The sequence below is a fragment of the Taudactylus pleione genome, unplaced genomic scaffold (assembly GCF_031769625.1).
Source record: "Taudactylus pleione unplaced genomic scaffold, aTauple2 ptg000048l, whole genome shotgun sequence".
Classification (NCBI taxonomy): Eukaryota; Metazoa; Chordata; class Amphibia; order Anura; family Myobatrachidae; genus Taudactylus; species Taudactylus pleione.
The window spans coordinates 1,300,527-1,318,605 of NW_028284450.1; the positions used below are offsets into that span (position 1 = coordinate 1,300,527).

An 18,079-nucleotide genomic window follows, 5' to 3' on the forward strand; every position below is an offset into this window, starting at 1 on the left:
ACTCAATACCACGAATCAGGGGTGTTACCTCTTTGTGGGAAAAACAAAGGTTTTAAAATTACAAACCGAGGACTTTTCAGTTCAATGAAGTTCCTAGCCTGAGTGGCAGGACATATGCAGAGCTGAGCACAGTAGTCGGGAGATCCTGCCAGCCTGCCATCTGCGGACCTTGCTCTATGGCAAAGACCAGCGAAAGATACACAGCCAAATCGTATGCTCCCTAAGTAGCAGTCTGTGGTGCGCTGTGGGTGTGCCTGCTGGAGCAGAGAGACTCTCAGCTGTGCCCTACCCCACTGGTAGAGGACTATCAGGCCAAGTAGCCGGGATTAACAAGTCACGGGTGGAGAAGCCATCTCCCTGAGAAGCGCAAAGTCACACAGCAACCTCCTCAACCTTAGCCCGAGCCCAGGCATGTAAGCGTGTCTGAGTAATGGTTTCCATTTATAATACTGAAGGGCTAACTGTTTTAGGGACATGGTAGGATCCTCAAAGTGTGGCTAATACTACTGGCAATTCTGTATATATTGTATATAGTTTTTAGTTGCTGACTATAATGTGTGCTGTGTAAAATAAAAGTATAATTGTACCTTTGCTATTGTGTTACTCCTGTGCGATCCAAGGGACTCAAAACATGTGAGAGCTATTACCACTGCTTTTCTCAAGACAGTGAAGGGCAATAGGCAAAAGTAACACATATGTAAACTCGGTATCTTCACACTTGATTCTTCACAAAATGGGGTAACCCTGGTTGGTTAGGATTTCCTTAGGTATTCCCACACTGCTTAAGACATGTATTAGTTCCCTAGCAATTGTCTTTGTTGATGTATTGTGCAATGGTATTGCTTCCAGGTATCTGGTAGCGTAATCCATTACCAACCAAATCCATAGCTAATCTCTCAAACAGGACCTCAATAATGGGTAATGGGGAAAGCAGACTTCTATAATGTGGCCTGGGAGCATGGTGCTGACACTCAGAGCAGGATGCACAACAGTCCATCTCTATGGACCCCTGGCCAGAAAAAAACTCTGCAAAATTCTCTCAGAGGTTTTTTTCTACTCTAGATGTCCTGCAATTCTGTGACCATAGGCCAGATCTACCACTGTTGTTCTATGTGTTTTATGAGCTATCAATTGTTCCTTTTTTGGATATTTGATACGACATATCTCGACTTACTGTCATGTGAGAGTAAGACAACCTACTATCAGGCTCTACTGGGTTTCCATCGACCACTTTTACAATCTCTCTTACCTTTACCATATTAGGGTCTTTTAACTGTTCTGAGGCAAAAAATATATTTTCTCACTTCAAGATCAGGCAAACCATCAACTGGTTCAACAACATTTTCTACTTCAGTAGGGGGTACATCATTCTGAGCCCCACTGCTGCTTTCACAATTTTGTGACTCCCCAATCATGCTTGGAAAAGGGAACACTTTAGACTCGGGGAACATTCCTACTGCCACTGTATCAGTAACATTAACAAACGGGTCTGGGTTATTTACTTCTGGAAGCTGTCGGAAACACACTTGGTTACAGAAGTGTTAACAATCTCTCCCCAATATAGCATCAAACATTAAATAAGGAACTAATCTCACAGTGACTACCGTGGTACCACACTGTGTTTCTATTTTCACTTCCGCAAAATTATAATACATAATATCCCCATGTATACAGGTTACACCAACTATTTTCCCATGATATTTTAAGGGACCCACCAACTTGACTTTTACAAGAGTAACCAGGCTAACGAAATCTAACCAAGCCTCTACCCATTTGCCTTCTACAGTAATTATATACATTGGTTTATCTGGCTCAGCCTGTTGGTCTGCAGTGCAGGCTAGCTGAGCAAAGAGTGTTAGGTTTAGGCAGCGTAGCGTGGTTAGGTTTTGAAAGGGGAGGGTTCGGCACCCCTAGGGGGAAGGGTTAGACACCACTAATGGGGAGGGTCAGGGTGCAGGGTTGGTAGGGTTAGGCTACAAAAAGGGAGGGTTAGGGTAAGTACACTTACTCGACCCATGTTGGGATACCAACCATCGGTATGCCGCTGGCAGTATTTTGACAGGAGGCATCCTGACAGCCAGCATTACATACCGATTCCAAATTAATCAGCACAGTCTCTTGGAGCATCCTAGTTACAGAACATTGCGTCTTAGGTCTCGATTCAATTGAACGCAAATTAAATAGCAGCGGGAAGGAGCTCCCGGAGCTATTCAATTCAGCGCGCTGTTAGGTCGGAGAATGGCGGTTCTCGCATCTTAAACATGGTCTTTAGTTGCGAGAATGGGCATTCTCCAACTAAACTGCCCGGCGCGATGCTGTGTTAGCGGCGCTAAAGGCAGAAAACAGCATTGCGCCTGTACTTTTGTTGGATTTGTACACGCAGAGTTCGCAGAATTGAATAGTTGCGGGAGCTCCTTCCCGGCACTATTTAATTCGTGTTCAATTGAATCGAGCCCTTAGATGCTTTTTCTGCAAAAAGAGACGCCCGACACTAGTAGAGTAAACCGGGACCTACAGGCTCATGCCAGGCAAGTTGCGTTGTGTGGCGTATTGAGGCTAAATGTATGAGGACATATCTGTACCTATAGGAAGGAGAAAGTATCTAATCTCTTTATATATGCAGAACGTCAATGCCATTATTTTTGTTTAAGTGTAGCTGTCAAAAATTCATCTGTGTCTTATGTGTACTAATGAGTACCATCATAAAAACTAAACAAGAAATAAAATATTGAGAAACAGTTAGGATTAGCACTACAATTCAGCAATATTTCTCCATGTTAATTTTTTGGGGGTTATGTATATTGGAAAAGCTACCTGAGCCTCGTGTGGGATAATAATCTTTCCGAGAAGCGACAAGAAATCCAAGGCTGCCAACTTCACGTGAGATGGGGAATCCTCTTGACACACAGATGAAATCAAGGCTACAACCTTAAATAATGAAGAGAAATGCATGTAGATAAAATTATTCCAGATATAATATTTTTCTATACCAGCTAAGGGCATACTAAAACTGTGGCACACTGGTATGTGCAGTTCCACAGCAGCTGGAGTGCCACAAATTGCCTACAGTTGTTCTATATAAACATCCAGATACATGCAGTAAGTAAACATTTCCACCTCAATACTGAAGATAACTAGTTTGTTAATGTGGTAATTTGCATTTGTACCCTGTAGCATTGTAAACCTAACTTGACCCTTTTTTTTTTTTTTTTAAATGTTCTTATTTGGGTTTTCAAACACTTTAGTGATACAAACCAAAACATTTTGGATATGAATACAACAATATATTTGTGAACAACAAAAAAAAAAAAAAAAAAAAAAATTATATATATATATATATATATATATATATATATATAATCATATCATATCATATACAATAGCTGAATTTGAACATAATTACAAAAAGTTCTCTTTGTAAATACATATATTATTCTTGAATAGAATTTAATACATTTTTACTTCAATTATTGTGAAACCTTATTTTTTTTTACTTTTCATTGAAAATATTAAGAATAGAAAAAGAAAGAAAGGAAGAATCACCTGCGGTTCCACCCCTCCTATATATATTTAAATATGTTGTCTAAGCTGAATCGGAGGATCTGATTGGTACATTCTAGTTTCGTACCATAGAGTTGTTCGAAAACAACCATGAATTTGTTGTCCGATTGATATGTTCAGGGTGTCAAAGGATTCACAAATTTAAAAAAATCTTTCTACACAATGTTCTTCGTGCAATGATGTTTCCATCCAATCCATTTTAATGGTATGAAAAAGTTTGTCCTTAAACATTTGTATGGATGGAGGGGAAGAATGTATTCACTGTTGGAGTATACATTTCCTCTCCACGGCTGAGAGTATCAAAAGTAAATTTCGGCACCCTGGTGAAACCTTTGAATCGGTTGTTAAGATTCCAAAAATAGCCCATTGAAGAGTCAGTGGCAAAAAATTTATCAGTTCTGAAATCGCCAGTTATTTTATTTGGTACCAGAATTTTTTAATGGAAATACAAACCCATAAACAATGTTAGAGTGAGGCTTCAGAACTAGTGCATTTTGGGCAAATTGAAGAAGTAAGTCCAATCAGATGGCAACGAGAAGGTGATATATAACCCCTATAAAACAATTTGAAGAACATTTCTTGGTATGTGATGGCCGTAAGAACTCTGTTAGAATATAGAAGTGCCTTTAGCATTGATGTGTCGCTGAGGTCTGGAAAGTGCTCTGCCAGCAAGTTAAACCAGATTCAGAATAACCACTAAGGGGGTTTTCAATATTTTATAAAATAAGGAAATCGCTTGTCTAGAATTTTCCAGGGACTGAAGAGTCATGTCCAACCGATTTGTCCAGTCCATAGGAGAAAATAAATTACTTTGGATATGTAATGCTATGCCTGTAAAAAAGCTAAATTATGGACCTGTAAAAAGGGGAATTTAGTATGGGCTTGGGAAAAAAAAAGCACTTGACATGTATCTAGATTCGGAAGTTGACGAATCATATTTAGACCATTAGAAGCCCATGAATTGAAGGGAGAGGAGGCTAATCCATGTTGAAAATCATCCATGTTGAAAATCCATATTTCCCAATAGTGGAAGGAACAATGAATGAGAATCATTGAGTTTCCATTTGTAAGTGGATTGCAAAGATTTTGGCTAAAATCTTATAGACCTGATTGAGGAGGGTAATGGGTCTGTAAGAAAAGACAGATTCTGGGTCCTTATTAGGTTTTAATAGTAAAATTGTATATGCATCATTAAATGTAGAAAATTGAATAGTCCCTTTTTGAATCTTTTGAAACATATGTGTAAGGGAAGGGATCATTTCCTCTTTTAAAATGTTATAAAAATTTCCATTAAACCCATCGGGTCCTGGTGATTTGTTAATTCGTAGACTATTAATGGAAAGTGTAAAATCCCTTTCGTCTATTTCAGCATTAAGAACTTCCCTTTGTTCATGAGATAATTCAGGCAGTTTAGCTTCTCTGGGAAAATAATTTGATAATACTGGATCTATAGGGGAATCTGCATAAAGGGAAGCAAAGTAGGAATGAAAAATGCGAGATATGTCAGCAGTTTTGGTTAAACTTACATTGGTGTCGGAGTCTAGTAATTTTGTGATAAAATGCTTTTTCTGCTGTTGCTTCACCATATAAGATCTTACCAGACTTACCACTATGGGCTGTATTCAATTGCCGGCGAAAAGCCGTTCCCAGCGAAAAGTGCAGAATTGTTTGGGGTGCAAAGTTGCGGTAACACACCTGCAGCCTTGGTAAGGTCACCCACAGGTAAACTGCGTCAAAAAAAGTAAAAAATTTACTTAAATTCACCCCCAAAAAGTACTTTTGTTTTGGGGGCAAAAAAAACAAACAAACAGTTGGGGGACAAAGTTAAAAACTAGCGAAATAGACTCCAGGGGTTCTTCCAAGTAGGCCCAAGCTTTTTTTTTTTATTGCAGGTGTTTGATGAAGGTGCGTTTTTTAAAAACGCACTTTATCGATTTTTAACCATGCTTACACCCATTTTCATGTATCCCAAATTTGCTGGGACTACTTATTTTTGGCAAAAAAAATGGCTAAATGCTATTCTTCACCACTTGTGCAAAAACGCAAAATAGCACCAATTTAGAGCATTTAAGCACTCCAAATACTTTCAGCAGGGCTACTCTGGGGTATCCATAGTGATCCCCCATGTCAGTGCATCTTTTGGGGGATGTCAGGGTGATTTCTCCAAAACTGACAGGACTTTTCGCCGATTTCAGTTTCACCGGGATACGTTCTCACGTCCTTTGCAAATGAACAGGGCGAAAAGCGGTGACGAGCGCGATACTTTTCCTGAGGCAAAACAAACGAAGACGGCGAAAACTGCGGCATGCGAAAAAAGTCCGGGACTTTTCGCCAGCAATTGAATACGACACCATGAGGGTAATAAGTGTTTTTAGTATAATATAGCCTAATTTGAGTTTCCTTTAGCAGAAAAATTTAAAAAATCCGTTTATGGCTAAGATATATATATATTTATATATTGACAGCAGTTGAGAATCTGAGGTGGTGATGACAGGCCTCCTTTAAACTATTCTGTAGAGACTGTAGCTCCTTCTTGCGTACACGATTGCGTCTGGCCACATATGAGATTATATGTCCCCTCATTACCGCCTTTGAGGTCTCCTAAAAAAGAACCGGGCCGTCCCAGTGTTCTAAATTATCATCTATGTATTCCCTCAATTTATTTTTTAAGAACATTTGAAAATCATCGTTCTAAGATAAAAATGAAGGGAAGCGCCAAAGGCGGGATGAGTACCACGTGTCAGTCCGGGACAAATCAAAGAGTATAGGGGCATGGTCAGAGATAAGAATAGACTATTGTTGCATCATTAGCTCATGAGAATAAAGAATCTGCTATTAGAAAATAATCTATTCTTGTAAACACATCATGCACTCGAGAATGAAATGAGAAATCTCTAGAAGAAGGGCTATGCAGTCTCCACAAATCAACAACATCATGACGAGTACACAAGAAATTTACACCATTTATATGGCTTTGGGATGTAGTAGAAGCACCAGCCGAGTGATCTAAAGGAGGGTTATGGAGACAATTAAAATCTCCTATTATTAAATTCGGCGTATCGTGTTTCATTAGCAAGTCAGATATTTTCTTGACAAAGTAAAATTTTGGATGTTATGTGCATAAATGTTAAGAATACTAAGTCTCTCACCATGGACTGTTAGACAAATCAGAAGAACTCGACCCTTATCAACCGTGTATTGAAGGGGTTTGCTGAATAGAATGGCTACTCCACGCTTGTTTTTTATCAAAAGAAGCAGAAACACATTCCTGAATCCAGGCGCTTTTAAGTATAGCTTGTGGACCTCTTAACCAAAGTGTTTCCTCAAATAAAACTATGTCAGGAGTATATCGTTTAAGATGTGACAAAACCTTACGTCTTTTGATTGCAGAGTTCAAACCAGCCACATTCCATGATAAAATTTAATAGAAGAAGCCTCCTGTGCAACTATTCTAGTGTATCTAGGATGAGTTGTCATCCGATTCCAACTCCAGAAAATAGAAAACCTGAAAGATATCCAATTAATCGCAAGCCCGTCCCGTCCCAGCAAGCAGGACAAGCATAGCAAACAAACACTCCCAGCCGCAGCGACAAAAGAGGAAAGGACCACAGGCAACTCAGAAAAAGTAGAAAAAAGGAAAGAAAAAAAGGAAAATAAAAGTTTAGCAAATAAGAAGTACAAAATAGGAACAAATTGTGTCATCTAAAAACAATAACATAGCTATGGTAACCATGTGAACATTTGGTATGAATTCCTGGAATCTCATCCCAACACAAGGGAAGACAGCATCGAGAAATCAGGAATTTTGTAATACAATGAAATCATATAAGAGAATACAACATTGTTTCATCCATTTGGAGGTGGATTTGTAGAAGAATTCTGAGTAGGGATATTGAAGTGAGCTCTAGCTAGGTCAGGAGTATCAAACATCATTGGTTTACCCTCAATGAATACCCTCAACTTGGCAGGGTAAAGAAGGGCAAATTGTATATTCTGAGTGAATAAGTAGTTACAAACTGGAGTGAATTTCTTTCGTTTCAATGTTACATGAGCAGAAAAATCCTGGAATATTAACAGTTTACAGTTTCGTACTTCAAGAGTATGTTGTTCCCTGTATGCCATTAATATGTTTTCTTTATCTCGAAAATTAAGGAATCTAGCAAAGACTGGTCGAGGACGTGATTGGGTGGAGTGAGGGCCTCGATCTGGGCCAATGCGATGTGCTCTCTCAATCAATACTGTTCCTGAATTACTAGGAACATTGAGAATCTTAACTATATCTACACTGAGTAGATCAAAGAGATCAGCGCCCAAAATAGATTCAGGGATGCCTATGAATCGGAGATTATTGCTCCTTTTTCTATTTTCAAGATCGTCAATTTTTGAGGTTAGGAATGTAATTTGTTGGGAATGCGAGTCATCAGAATTTTGCAATGACAAATTCATGTCTACAGCTGTGCTGATACGCTGCTATGCTTCAACCAATCGTTTAGTATGAGACTCCAAATGGGAGAGTACTGTGTTTAAAGTAGATTGAACCACATCTAGTTTTATTTCCAGATGGGGATTAAAAGGTGGAGGCTCCTCAGGGGACAGGGATGGTACATTTGGTGATGAGGAAAGATCCTGAGATATAGAGGGGGGGGGGGGGGGGGGTGATAAGCTTTGAGGAGCAGGATTTTTTACCTCTTTTACTGAGGGAGTTTTAGGTTGTTGAACTTTAGGCCTGACCATTGTATCAGTGGGAATCTTATCTAAGAATCTGTCCATACTATGGACCAATAAACTAGCTAGAGACTCGGTACCACCTTTAGATAATGTCTATAAAATTATTACATTATCAATGTATTCTAAATTCAATTGTAGTGGTAATGATTAATATTTCAGTTGTAGCAAGCAGGTAAATTATACCGTATATAGTAGATAACAATATAGTTTCAGTAATAAACTAAAACAATTATTACAACAATAATATGTAATTCAAGTGAATAAGTGATAATATATGCAATAAACACTAGGAGAGCAAATGAGAGTAAGTTTGATATTTAACGAATCTTAATCTTCTATAATAACTCCCACTTATTATGTATAGGTTAGAAGAAATAGATACTGTCCATGTATTAGGAGAAATACAAGTAATGAGCAATAAAGAACACGTGGGGCGGGATGTAATAGAGATCGAGTCTGCTGGAGGTGCGGGATGCAGACTGATCTCAAACGTTTTTTTTTAGAGTTGCAGTCATTTACAAGGCAAAGCCAGTCCGGCTTTGCCTTGTAAATGACTGCAACTTTAAAAAAACGATCGAGATCAGTCTGCATCCCGCACCTCCAGCAGACTAGATCTCCATTACATCCTGCCCTAGGTAGCAGACTTAGATCATAAATCTCAATGCAAGAAATTAAATTAGAAACTTTATGTACATACATGAAATTCATTTATGTTTCATATACACCTTATACACAAAGCCTGATGGTTATTTTATACAATATTTTTAATAATTTTGTGCCTTAAACAAAGTTTTACCGGCAGTCTCACTGCCCTTCTCTGTCGTGAGCTGTCTGCCAGGAGTCTCAAGAGAGGGGCACACCAGGAGCCACAGGATCTAGTGGCCGGACAGGGCAAGCCCCAGGAGCCGCAGTCACACCGACCGGACCAGGATGCAGAAGAATCACCACAGCAGGTTTGCACAATCGACTTCTCTGAGTCACCGCCCGGTTCTCGCTCCACGCAGAATCACCGGATACCCTGCAGCTGTCTAGCCAGACAATAAGCGGAGAGTATCCAAGGGCAGTCGGGAGGTTAGGAGGAATGGGTGTGGAGGAGTGCGCTGTACACAGGCTTATTTTACTCAGGGGGAAAGCCTGGAGATCGCGCCAGTCAGCACGGTGGTCATAGATGCCTTTTTTTTTTGAAAGGCTGAGATCCGGGGAATATAGAATGATCCGTTCAACATTCAGGACGTCACCGACTCCTGGAGCCCTTATGAAGGTAGATGACTGAAAATATTCAGAGTATAACATATTTTAAAGGCTAGATGGATGCCGATTCAAGCTTAAGTGGAGGAGCTGTTGTAAAAAGCGCCCACTCCCGATGCTCCACCCCCGAAGTCCTAACTTGACCCATTTTAAAGACTAAGAAAACCGTGTATCACTTACTTGCTCCACTGGTCTCTTTGTGAAGGCAAAAATCTGAAGAAAATTAAATTTCAGATTTGTTTTCCTTAAATCTATAATTTAAGACCATTGATTACAATTCGCTGAGGTCAGTTCTGGTATTTTGTACTGCTCCTTTAAAGTAAAGTTCAGTTTTGTCTGTATTTATAGGAGACTAGAATGAGGCAGTTAAAGAAGCTGATGTACTAGCACCTTTTGCGGACAAAACTAGCAGCAGTGTTAACTGTTGTATTACCTTTGGCTGCTGTGAGAATTCCATGTTAGATATCTAGAGCTGGCTGGTAATTCCCGTTTGGAGACAAGTTTCAGTGGGCAGTGTTGTGACCTTATTGTGCAAGTGGCACAATGGGAAGACTTCTTCAACAAGCTTTCTAGTGATGATTGGCCTAGTCAAGTGATATTGTAAGCATATCATGCATGAGGTATTCAGGTTAATGTGTGTGAATTGCATGTTGCTCAAAAAAGCTTTGTTACACTTTATTTCACCTTACACAAACAATTTTTTTATAAGAACTAAAACACAGTACTGACAAGATACAATACCTGGACTAATATGGCAGGTTCCACAGTCTTCGCAATAAATACAAAGAGAGCCAAAACAAGACACAGAGTTTCTTGCAGGGCAGGCTGTTCTGAGATCTGTTACAGATAAAGCAATACGTTATTGTTCCTTGCTGTAACACATACTGTATGTCTTGCATAAAATATACATATTTTGAGCATCAAACATTACAGGGTTAAATACTGCATTGCAGAATGTTTCTACCTACTGTCCACAGTCCTCTGTAAGAAAAAAACTTTTAAAAGATAAACACTATTATATATGCAGATACAATTCTGTTGTAAATCTACTAAATATCTCAGAAAAACAATAAAACATTTAATTCCATAATAACAGACTATTTTGAAGCATGAATCATGCTTTGAGAATCATTTCATGTCGGTAACTTCTACATTAATATACAAAGTAATTGTGATGGCAATGCACCACCGTTATTAACTTTGGTAAGATATAAATGTGCACAGAACTGTCTTGATGAGTTGGAAAACATAATCTACTTTAATTAAAAAAGGCCTCTTGCTATAAAATTATTTGTACTGAAATGTAGCCATTTAAATGAGAAGCAATTTAACCAAAATGTTGCATTTTAGAAAAAAAGAGGAAAAAAAAAAAGCACAATTTGTATTGTGTTCTATGTTAATCACACCAAAACTTCTTACCTGCTTGGTACAAAGAGGGGACAACTGAACAATAATTGCGGTGACATCAGACTGGTGTTGTGCATCAATTGTCTTCCCACAAAAATTACATGCCGTCAACAGTGCAGAAAGTGACACATTCTGTGAGTGTAATATAAGGTTTAATAGGTTAAATGCCAGTAATGAGTCACAAGCAATATAGAGCCCGACTCATATTCTAACACAGTAGTGGTATACAAATTACACTGTCTTCTTAGATTCCTCACCTTGTTTACCATTTTGTGATCTAAACAAGTAGTCATCGTCTATGACCAATATTATAAACATTTATTAATATAGCGCCATCATATTCTGTTGCGCTTTACACTTAGGAACTAAACTTTAATAAAACAAGACTGGGCAGTAACAGACACAGAGGTAGAGGGTTATGCTTACAATCTATAATCTAGTTTCAGATTCTAATTGTGTTTAATCAGCGGACATGTCTTAAAGGTAACCATTTTAGTATTAGCTCTCTCATGATTATGTATAGTTATCCCCATTTAATGCTAGAAGTGACTGATACTTTCTCAACAAATAGTTTGAATACATCTTATAAAATCCCATATGGGAGAAAATTGGCTTTACATGGCACTGGTTTCCAAGTCAACATGGGCCAAATATTCACCCTGAACTGATAAAAAAAAAAAAAAAAAAGTCTCCTCCTCAGACTTTTCCTCTTCAGAATTCACCTACATGTCTAGTCATGTAAACCATACACCAGCAACAAGCTGAATGCTATAATAAACCTGCCAAACTATGTAATAAACCCAAGCTCAACTCCAAGTCATGCAACTATGAAATGCACCCAACCTCAACACCAAGTCATGCAGCTATGTAACAGTCAACACCAAATCATGCAGCTATGTAATGTACCCAAGCTCAATACCAAGTCATGCAGCTATGTAATGCACCCAAGCTCAATACCAAATCATGAAGCTATGTAATGCACCCAAGCTCAATACCAAGTCATGCAGCTATGTAATGCACCCAAGCTCAGCACCAAGTCATGCAGCTATGTAATGCACCCAAGCTCAATACCAAGTCATGCAACTATGTAATGCACCCAACCTCAATACCAAGTCATGTACCTATGTAATGCACCCAAGCTCAATACCAAGTCATGCAGCTATGTAATGCACCCAAGCTCAACACCAAGTCATGTACCTATGTAATGCACCCAAGCTCAACACCAAGTCATGCAGCTATGTAATGCACCCAAGCTCAACACCAAGTCATGTACCTATGTAATGCACCCAAGCTCAACACCAAGTCATGCAGCTATGTAATGGTGCATACACACGATCAGATTTTTCCTTCAGATATGAACGATAACGATTTAAAAATCGTTCAGTCGTTCATATCTGAAGGAAAATCGTTCATATCTGACATGCCTGAACGATGGACGATCAACGATGCGCGTTCCCGTTTGTCAGATAACGATATCTGACATCTGATGGGTTTGCAGTCAGACTTGGACGATTCCATTCATTTTAATGTAGTCAAAAATCGTTCAATCGTTCAAAACTTTGGTAAAATCGTTCAAATCGTTTAATCGTTCAATCGTTCATCTGACAAGTCTGACAAATCTGACTGTGTGTACGCTCCATAATGCACCCAAGCTCAATACCAAGTCATGCAACTATGTAATGCACCCAAGCTTAATACCAAGTCATGAAGCTATGTAATGCACCCAAGCTCAATACCAAGTCATGCAACTATGTAATGCACCCAAGCTCAATACTAAGATGTGCTGTCCACAGAAAAAGTCAGAATCCATACAGAGGAGCCTATGTTTACAGGATGAAACTAATAAAAAAAAAATACAGATGTGACCTCATACATCTAGCCTGTTGAGCGTCAAACAGCCCTTCTAGTCGGTAGTGCCGAGCACCTTTTCGTGTGATTTTTTCACTTATACCCCTTTTCCACAGGCCAAAATACCCGGGTTTTTGCCGTGTCAACCCGGGTAGCGGCTCAGTGGAAAAGGGTTCTAGGAAAAAATCCCGGGTCGATTTCTTCTCTGGTTTTGAGCAGGGTTTGATGCTGGTAAAACCCTTGTCAGGCTCACTGGAAACGGGTAACCCGGGTCCTTCGACCCGGGACCCGTTTCCAGCATACTGATTGTGTGTCATTCGGAAGCTGTCTGACAGCTGTCACAGGGCAGGGAGAGATTACAGCCTCCCCGTATGGTCCGGACTGTTTTGGTTTTTACCCCATCCCCGCTACATACGGGGAGGGTGTAATCTCTCCCTCCCCGGTGACAAGGTCACAGACAGCCTCTTGAATGACCTCCCCAGGAAGGACCCCCTGCCCTGGTCGCAGGTCCGCTCTGGTCTGGTGTTCAGGAGAGTTGGAGTTTCCAGCGTTTGGTGATGACGTCATCACCGAGCGCCGGCACTGCACCTGGTGTGAACGGCGTCGACCCGGGATATTCCCAGGTCGGTGCCACATTTGAAATGGGGTAAATCCTGGGTCTGACCCGGCATGGAACAGTGGGCCTGATTCAGAACCGTTCGCACTGACAATGTTTGCAATGTGCGCATGCGTACAAGACGCAGTGCACGAACTAGTCCATGCGATCGGGAAGCGTTCACACCCTGTACATAGACGCCTCGCTAGAATGAGTGACAGGACTAGCCGTTTGTGGGTGGTGACAGGGGGTGATCAATGGAAACAGGGGTGTGTCTGTGCGCCTTAATGCTGTTTCAGGGGCTTGCATAATTAAGACGCAGCGTCATTAAACACGTCACATGGCTGAATTACACACTGCAGCACTCACAGTGCTTACGGTAGGGTGTGGTCAGCCACAAGTGCTGCGTATGGGTCCGTTGTTACTTGATGTTACCGATTGTTTTATACACTTCCTGGAGATGACGTATGTTACGAAGGGAAAGTGGGCGTCTTGTGACAGGTTGGTGGGTGTCTAAATACATACCGCGATCGCATGGCAAGACATAGTGGGCGTGCTATTATATTGCTAGCGATCATGGGATTTGCATAGTTCGGCTGCTGATGCCTGCGTGTGAACACATCCTAGCGAGCGGGTCTAAATCAGGTCCAGTGTTCCAGATCCCATGTCAGACCCGGGATTTTTGGTGGAAAAGGGGTATTACAGTGCTTCTTACTCGCAAAGCGAATAAGACGCAGCTTATGCTAATTAAAATGATAAGCGGCATGCCTGTATTCTGTGTACACTTTTCGAATATGACACATTTTAAGGGAAAAAGGCCCACGAAAAGTAATTCAGCACTACCAAGTCGCATAGCGCTCACGCGTTGTGTGTAACGCGACTTGTAGTGCACGGAGGTTAGATGTATGTGGACACATCTGTAAGTGTTTTTATACAATTAGAAGACAAAATAAAAGCACACAGCACAGTTTTTGGTCTTTGTCCAGCTGTACCAGCCACCATATCAATGCCACTAATTAGTACATAGAATCACACTAATTATTACATCGTATAAGAAAAAATGCATTTCATAGAATAATATGATATTTTCATCAATCATTACACAGACTGAATAAATCCCATTTGGTAGATTGTGATGAAGCCAAAAACAACATGCCTGGCACTGGAAACTATCCCCTTTCTTTAACCTACAACAGCCTACTTTCTATTGCATCGGCCAGTCACCATTAGAATTGGTTCCTAGCATTTAAACGCTCAATCCCAGTGTTCTTTAATGCTATTATTGTGTATAAACTTCTACATTCAGTGGTCACGGTGTACAAATACAGCTATGGTCGCAGTAATCTAGTGTTCATTCTAGCTACCTGCACCTGTGACAATCTTTTCAGTTCCTCTTTCCTGTCTGGGGTGTGGCTCTGTCTGGTGCTTCAAGCACACTGAGTTGATGCAACAAACAGTGGAGATAGAGAACAGAGTGTGCTAGAAACACCAGATCAGAAAAAGACACCCCAGACAGGAAAGAGGAACTACACGGTTTCTGACAGGCGCAGGGTGCTAGAATGAACACTATACTGCTATAAACTGTGCCTACTGGAACAATGTTAATATGTAAAACTCAATGGTGCTCTTGAATTCTGTTTGGCAAAGTCTTTATGGCAGAGCCAATGTTGGATAAAGAAAATTTGGAAACCCAGAACATAAACTTCACCCAGGGTTCGCAAAATACACACTATAGAGCATTTTTACACACTACAGGAACTTTGGGACCCGGTTTTTCAAACTGAGCGGGTCCTAAAGGACCCGCTCGGTTTGTTCTGTGTGGCGCTGCAGCATCCAATCACCGCCGGTGGCTTCTCAACCAAATGCCGCCGGCACATTCTCCTGACTACAGCTCCCAGAATCCACATTGCTTGCGGCTCCCCCTCCCGCGTTCTGCAGCGTGACGTGCCGCCCGCTCCTCTCAGAGTCTAAGTTAGACAGACTCTGTCACTCTTCCTCCTATGTCACCCAATGCTCCCGGCTCACTCAGCCACACTCCGGTCCCTCTCCTACACACTATGCTGCCAAAGCCCTCTATTTTTACTGTGCCTCAGTGGGGATCTCGGACCCGAGACAATGGGAGAGGTGTCTGTGGGAGTGTCGGACCCAGGCGTGGAAATTGTTGGCTGTGAGCGGGAGATGTATCGGCCGCGGTGCAGAACACTTCATGCCTGTTGGTGCTGCAGAAACAGGTGAAAACACGGTGCTAGTGGAGAGGAGCGACCTGAAAGGTGAGGACCCCTGTCCCTGGTGTTACTCACTGGCCGGCTGTGTGGCCCTTCCCCTAGTATTATTACTGGCCAGCTGTGCGCCCCCCACTAATCCTGACTGTGTAACTGTGCATGCCTTCACTATCCCCAACTGTATAGCTGTATTTCCCATTTACCCTGACTGCTAACTGTGTGCAGCCCCCACCTTACCCCCAGCACTTCCTTACCCCCAAGCACTGTCTGTTTCTGACCTCCTCGCTATCCCCAGCACTGCCTGTCCCTAACCTCCTCGTTACCCCCAGCACTGCCTGTCCCTAACCTCCTAGTTACCCCTAGCACTGCCTGTCCCTAACCCCCTCGTTACCCCTAGCACTGCATGTCCCTAACCTCCTCCTTACCCACAGCACTGCCTGTCCCTAACCTCCTCCTTACCCACAGCACTGCCTGTCCCAAACCTCCTCCTTGCCCCCAATACTTCCCCAGCTATCTACTCTTGTACACTCCCTACATCCAGCAGTCCCTAACCTCCTCCTTGCCACCAGTACTGCCCCAGCTATCTACACTTGCCCCTCTCCCTACACCCAGCACTGCCTGTCCCTAACCTCCTCCTTGCCCCAGCTGCTATCTATCTTTCCACCTCCCTACCCTTAGTACTTCCTTATCCCAGTACTGCCCCAGTTGCAATCTACCCTTGCCCCCTTACTACCCCCACAACTACCTGCCCCTAGCATTGTCACAACTACGGTCTGCACTTATCCCTCCCTGCCCCCAGCTCTGCCCGCCCTAACTCCCTATCTAGCCCCAGCTTTACCACAACTTCTCCATGCCTTTACCCCCAGCTCTACCCCTACTGCTGATTGCCCTTAACCTCCTCTATCCCAACTGCTAACTGCCCCCAGCTCTGTCCAAACTGATGCCTGCCCTCACCCACATAATATGTAATGGGAACCAAAAACAGTGGAGTAGGACCCAAATTTTTTTCGCTCACCGCGATCACTGCTTCACCCATCAATGAATATTCAACTGTTTTAATACAAGTATGCTCTTCATTTTTCCCTGCTGACTTAGAGTGGACCCTAAAAGAACAGTGTGTTCACTGTGAGTTCAAAAACATTTAAGGTGCATACACAAGTAACGATTTTTTGAACGATTTAACTATAACGATGTCGTTATCATTCAATCGTTGAAAAAATCGTTCAGTTTCTGAGTTATAACAATGAATGATTATCGTTCATGCTCGATCCCGTTTGTAGTTCATTCTGACTGACCAACTGAACAATTTTCATTAAGGGAAGTTACAAAAATTGTTTGTAGTTCAAAGAATCGTTCAATACACTTTAAACAATCTGACAAATAATCTGACAGAAAATCGTTGGTAATAAAAATCGTTACATGTGTATGCACCTTTAGTAGTGAAACCTCCTGGGTCAACCACAGCAGTTAAAAGTGATCTGGAGTTGAAATGATGGATTCACCATATATAAAATTGGGTCTTGCTAGCTAAAACAGGATAATGCTGCCCAAACATAGGAGGACAACACACACATAGGAGAGAGATTCACATCTACAAATATTCCAAAACAGAGTTGTGGACACTAGAACAATTAAGTCAAGAGCACAGTCCAATAGTACTGTTACCTAATTACAAGTAGGTCAGTGTGACTTCTAACAGACTGTTAACCAAAGAAGCATCCTTAGTACTCATTAACAATTGCAGCATCCTTAGTACAGTTTAATTGGCAAGTACTACCACATCGCAGAGAGCAAGTGTATGGTGTGATGGGTCATCATAATGAGTACACCTAAAAAGCATTACAAGGTTATTCAATGCAAACAATTTAGTACAAAGACGACCAACAAAAAAGATCACAAGTCACAGTCAAGAATGCTATACAACAGACAATATTAAAAATGAAGATAAACTCTTGTGGTGTGCAACAATGGAAAGCTCCTGCAGAGGGAGCAATTGTACAGAAATCTAGTTCTAGAGCCCTTCCCTAAAGGCATCAGCAGGTTTTCATCCTTCACTACTCTGATACAAAACAGGTGCCAAAGTCAGATATATTTCTAAAAATGAAAATCAACACAAACCACACACTTCCTAGTCCGATGCATTCCGGTAACAAGACCAGGGTTTTTATCAATGATAATAGTTACCTGTACTCAGAAAAAAACAATACCAGTACTCACACAAAAGATGCCTGTACTCACTTAAAGTTACAAGTTGGTACAAGAGTTATAGTACCTTCCATACTTGTAGACAAGTTTTCAGATGTTTATTATACTCATTATTTATTGTATCCATTTTTTTTTTATTATACCATAAAAAAGGTGCCGTACTGAGCAAGATAACACAATTACATTTCAAACAGGAGGAGAGGGAGTCTGTATTTATCCAGCACAAACAACAGGATTATAGCTTTCTGATCAGGTAGCAAGTTAA

General features: G+C 41.1%; 1 protein-coding gene across 2 annotated transcripts in view; it reads right to left on the reverse strand.

Moving 5' to 3' along the window:
• Positions 1-18,079, reverse strand: part of FIRRM (FIGNL1 interacting regulator of recombination and mitosis) — a 207,558-nt gene that overhangs the window by 49,402 nt on the left and 140,077 nt on the right. For both annotated transcript variants that reach the window (XM_088460534.1, XM_088460533.1), the window contains exons 18-20: positions 10,957-11,076; positions 10,279-10,374; positions 2,815-2,928 (exon numbers count right to left, since the gene is read on the reverse strand). In XM_088460534.1, the coding sequence (XP_088316660.1) occupies positions 2,815-2,928; positions 10,279-10,374; positions 10,957-11,076 (330 nt within the window). The remainder of the gene's footprint in view (positions 1-2,814; positions 2,929-10,278; positions 10,375-10,956; positions 11,077-18,079) is intronic.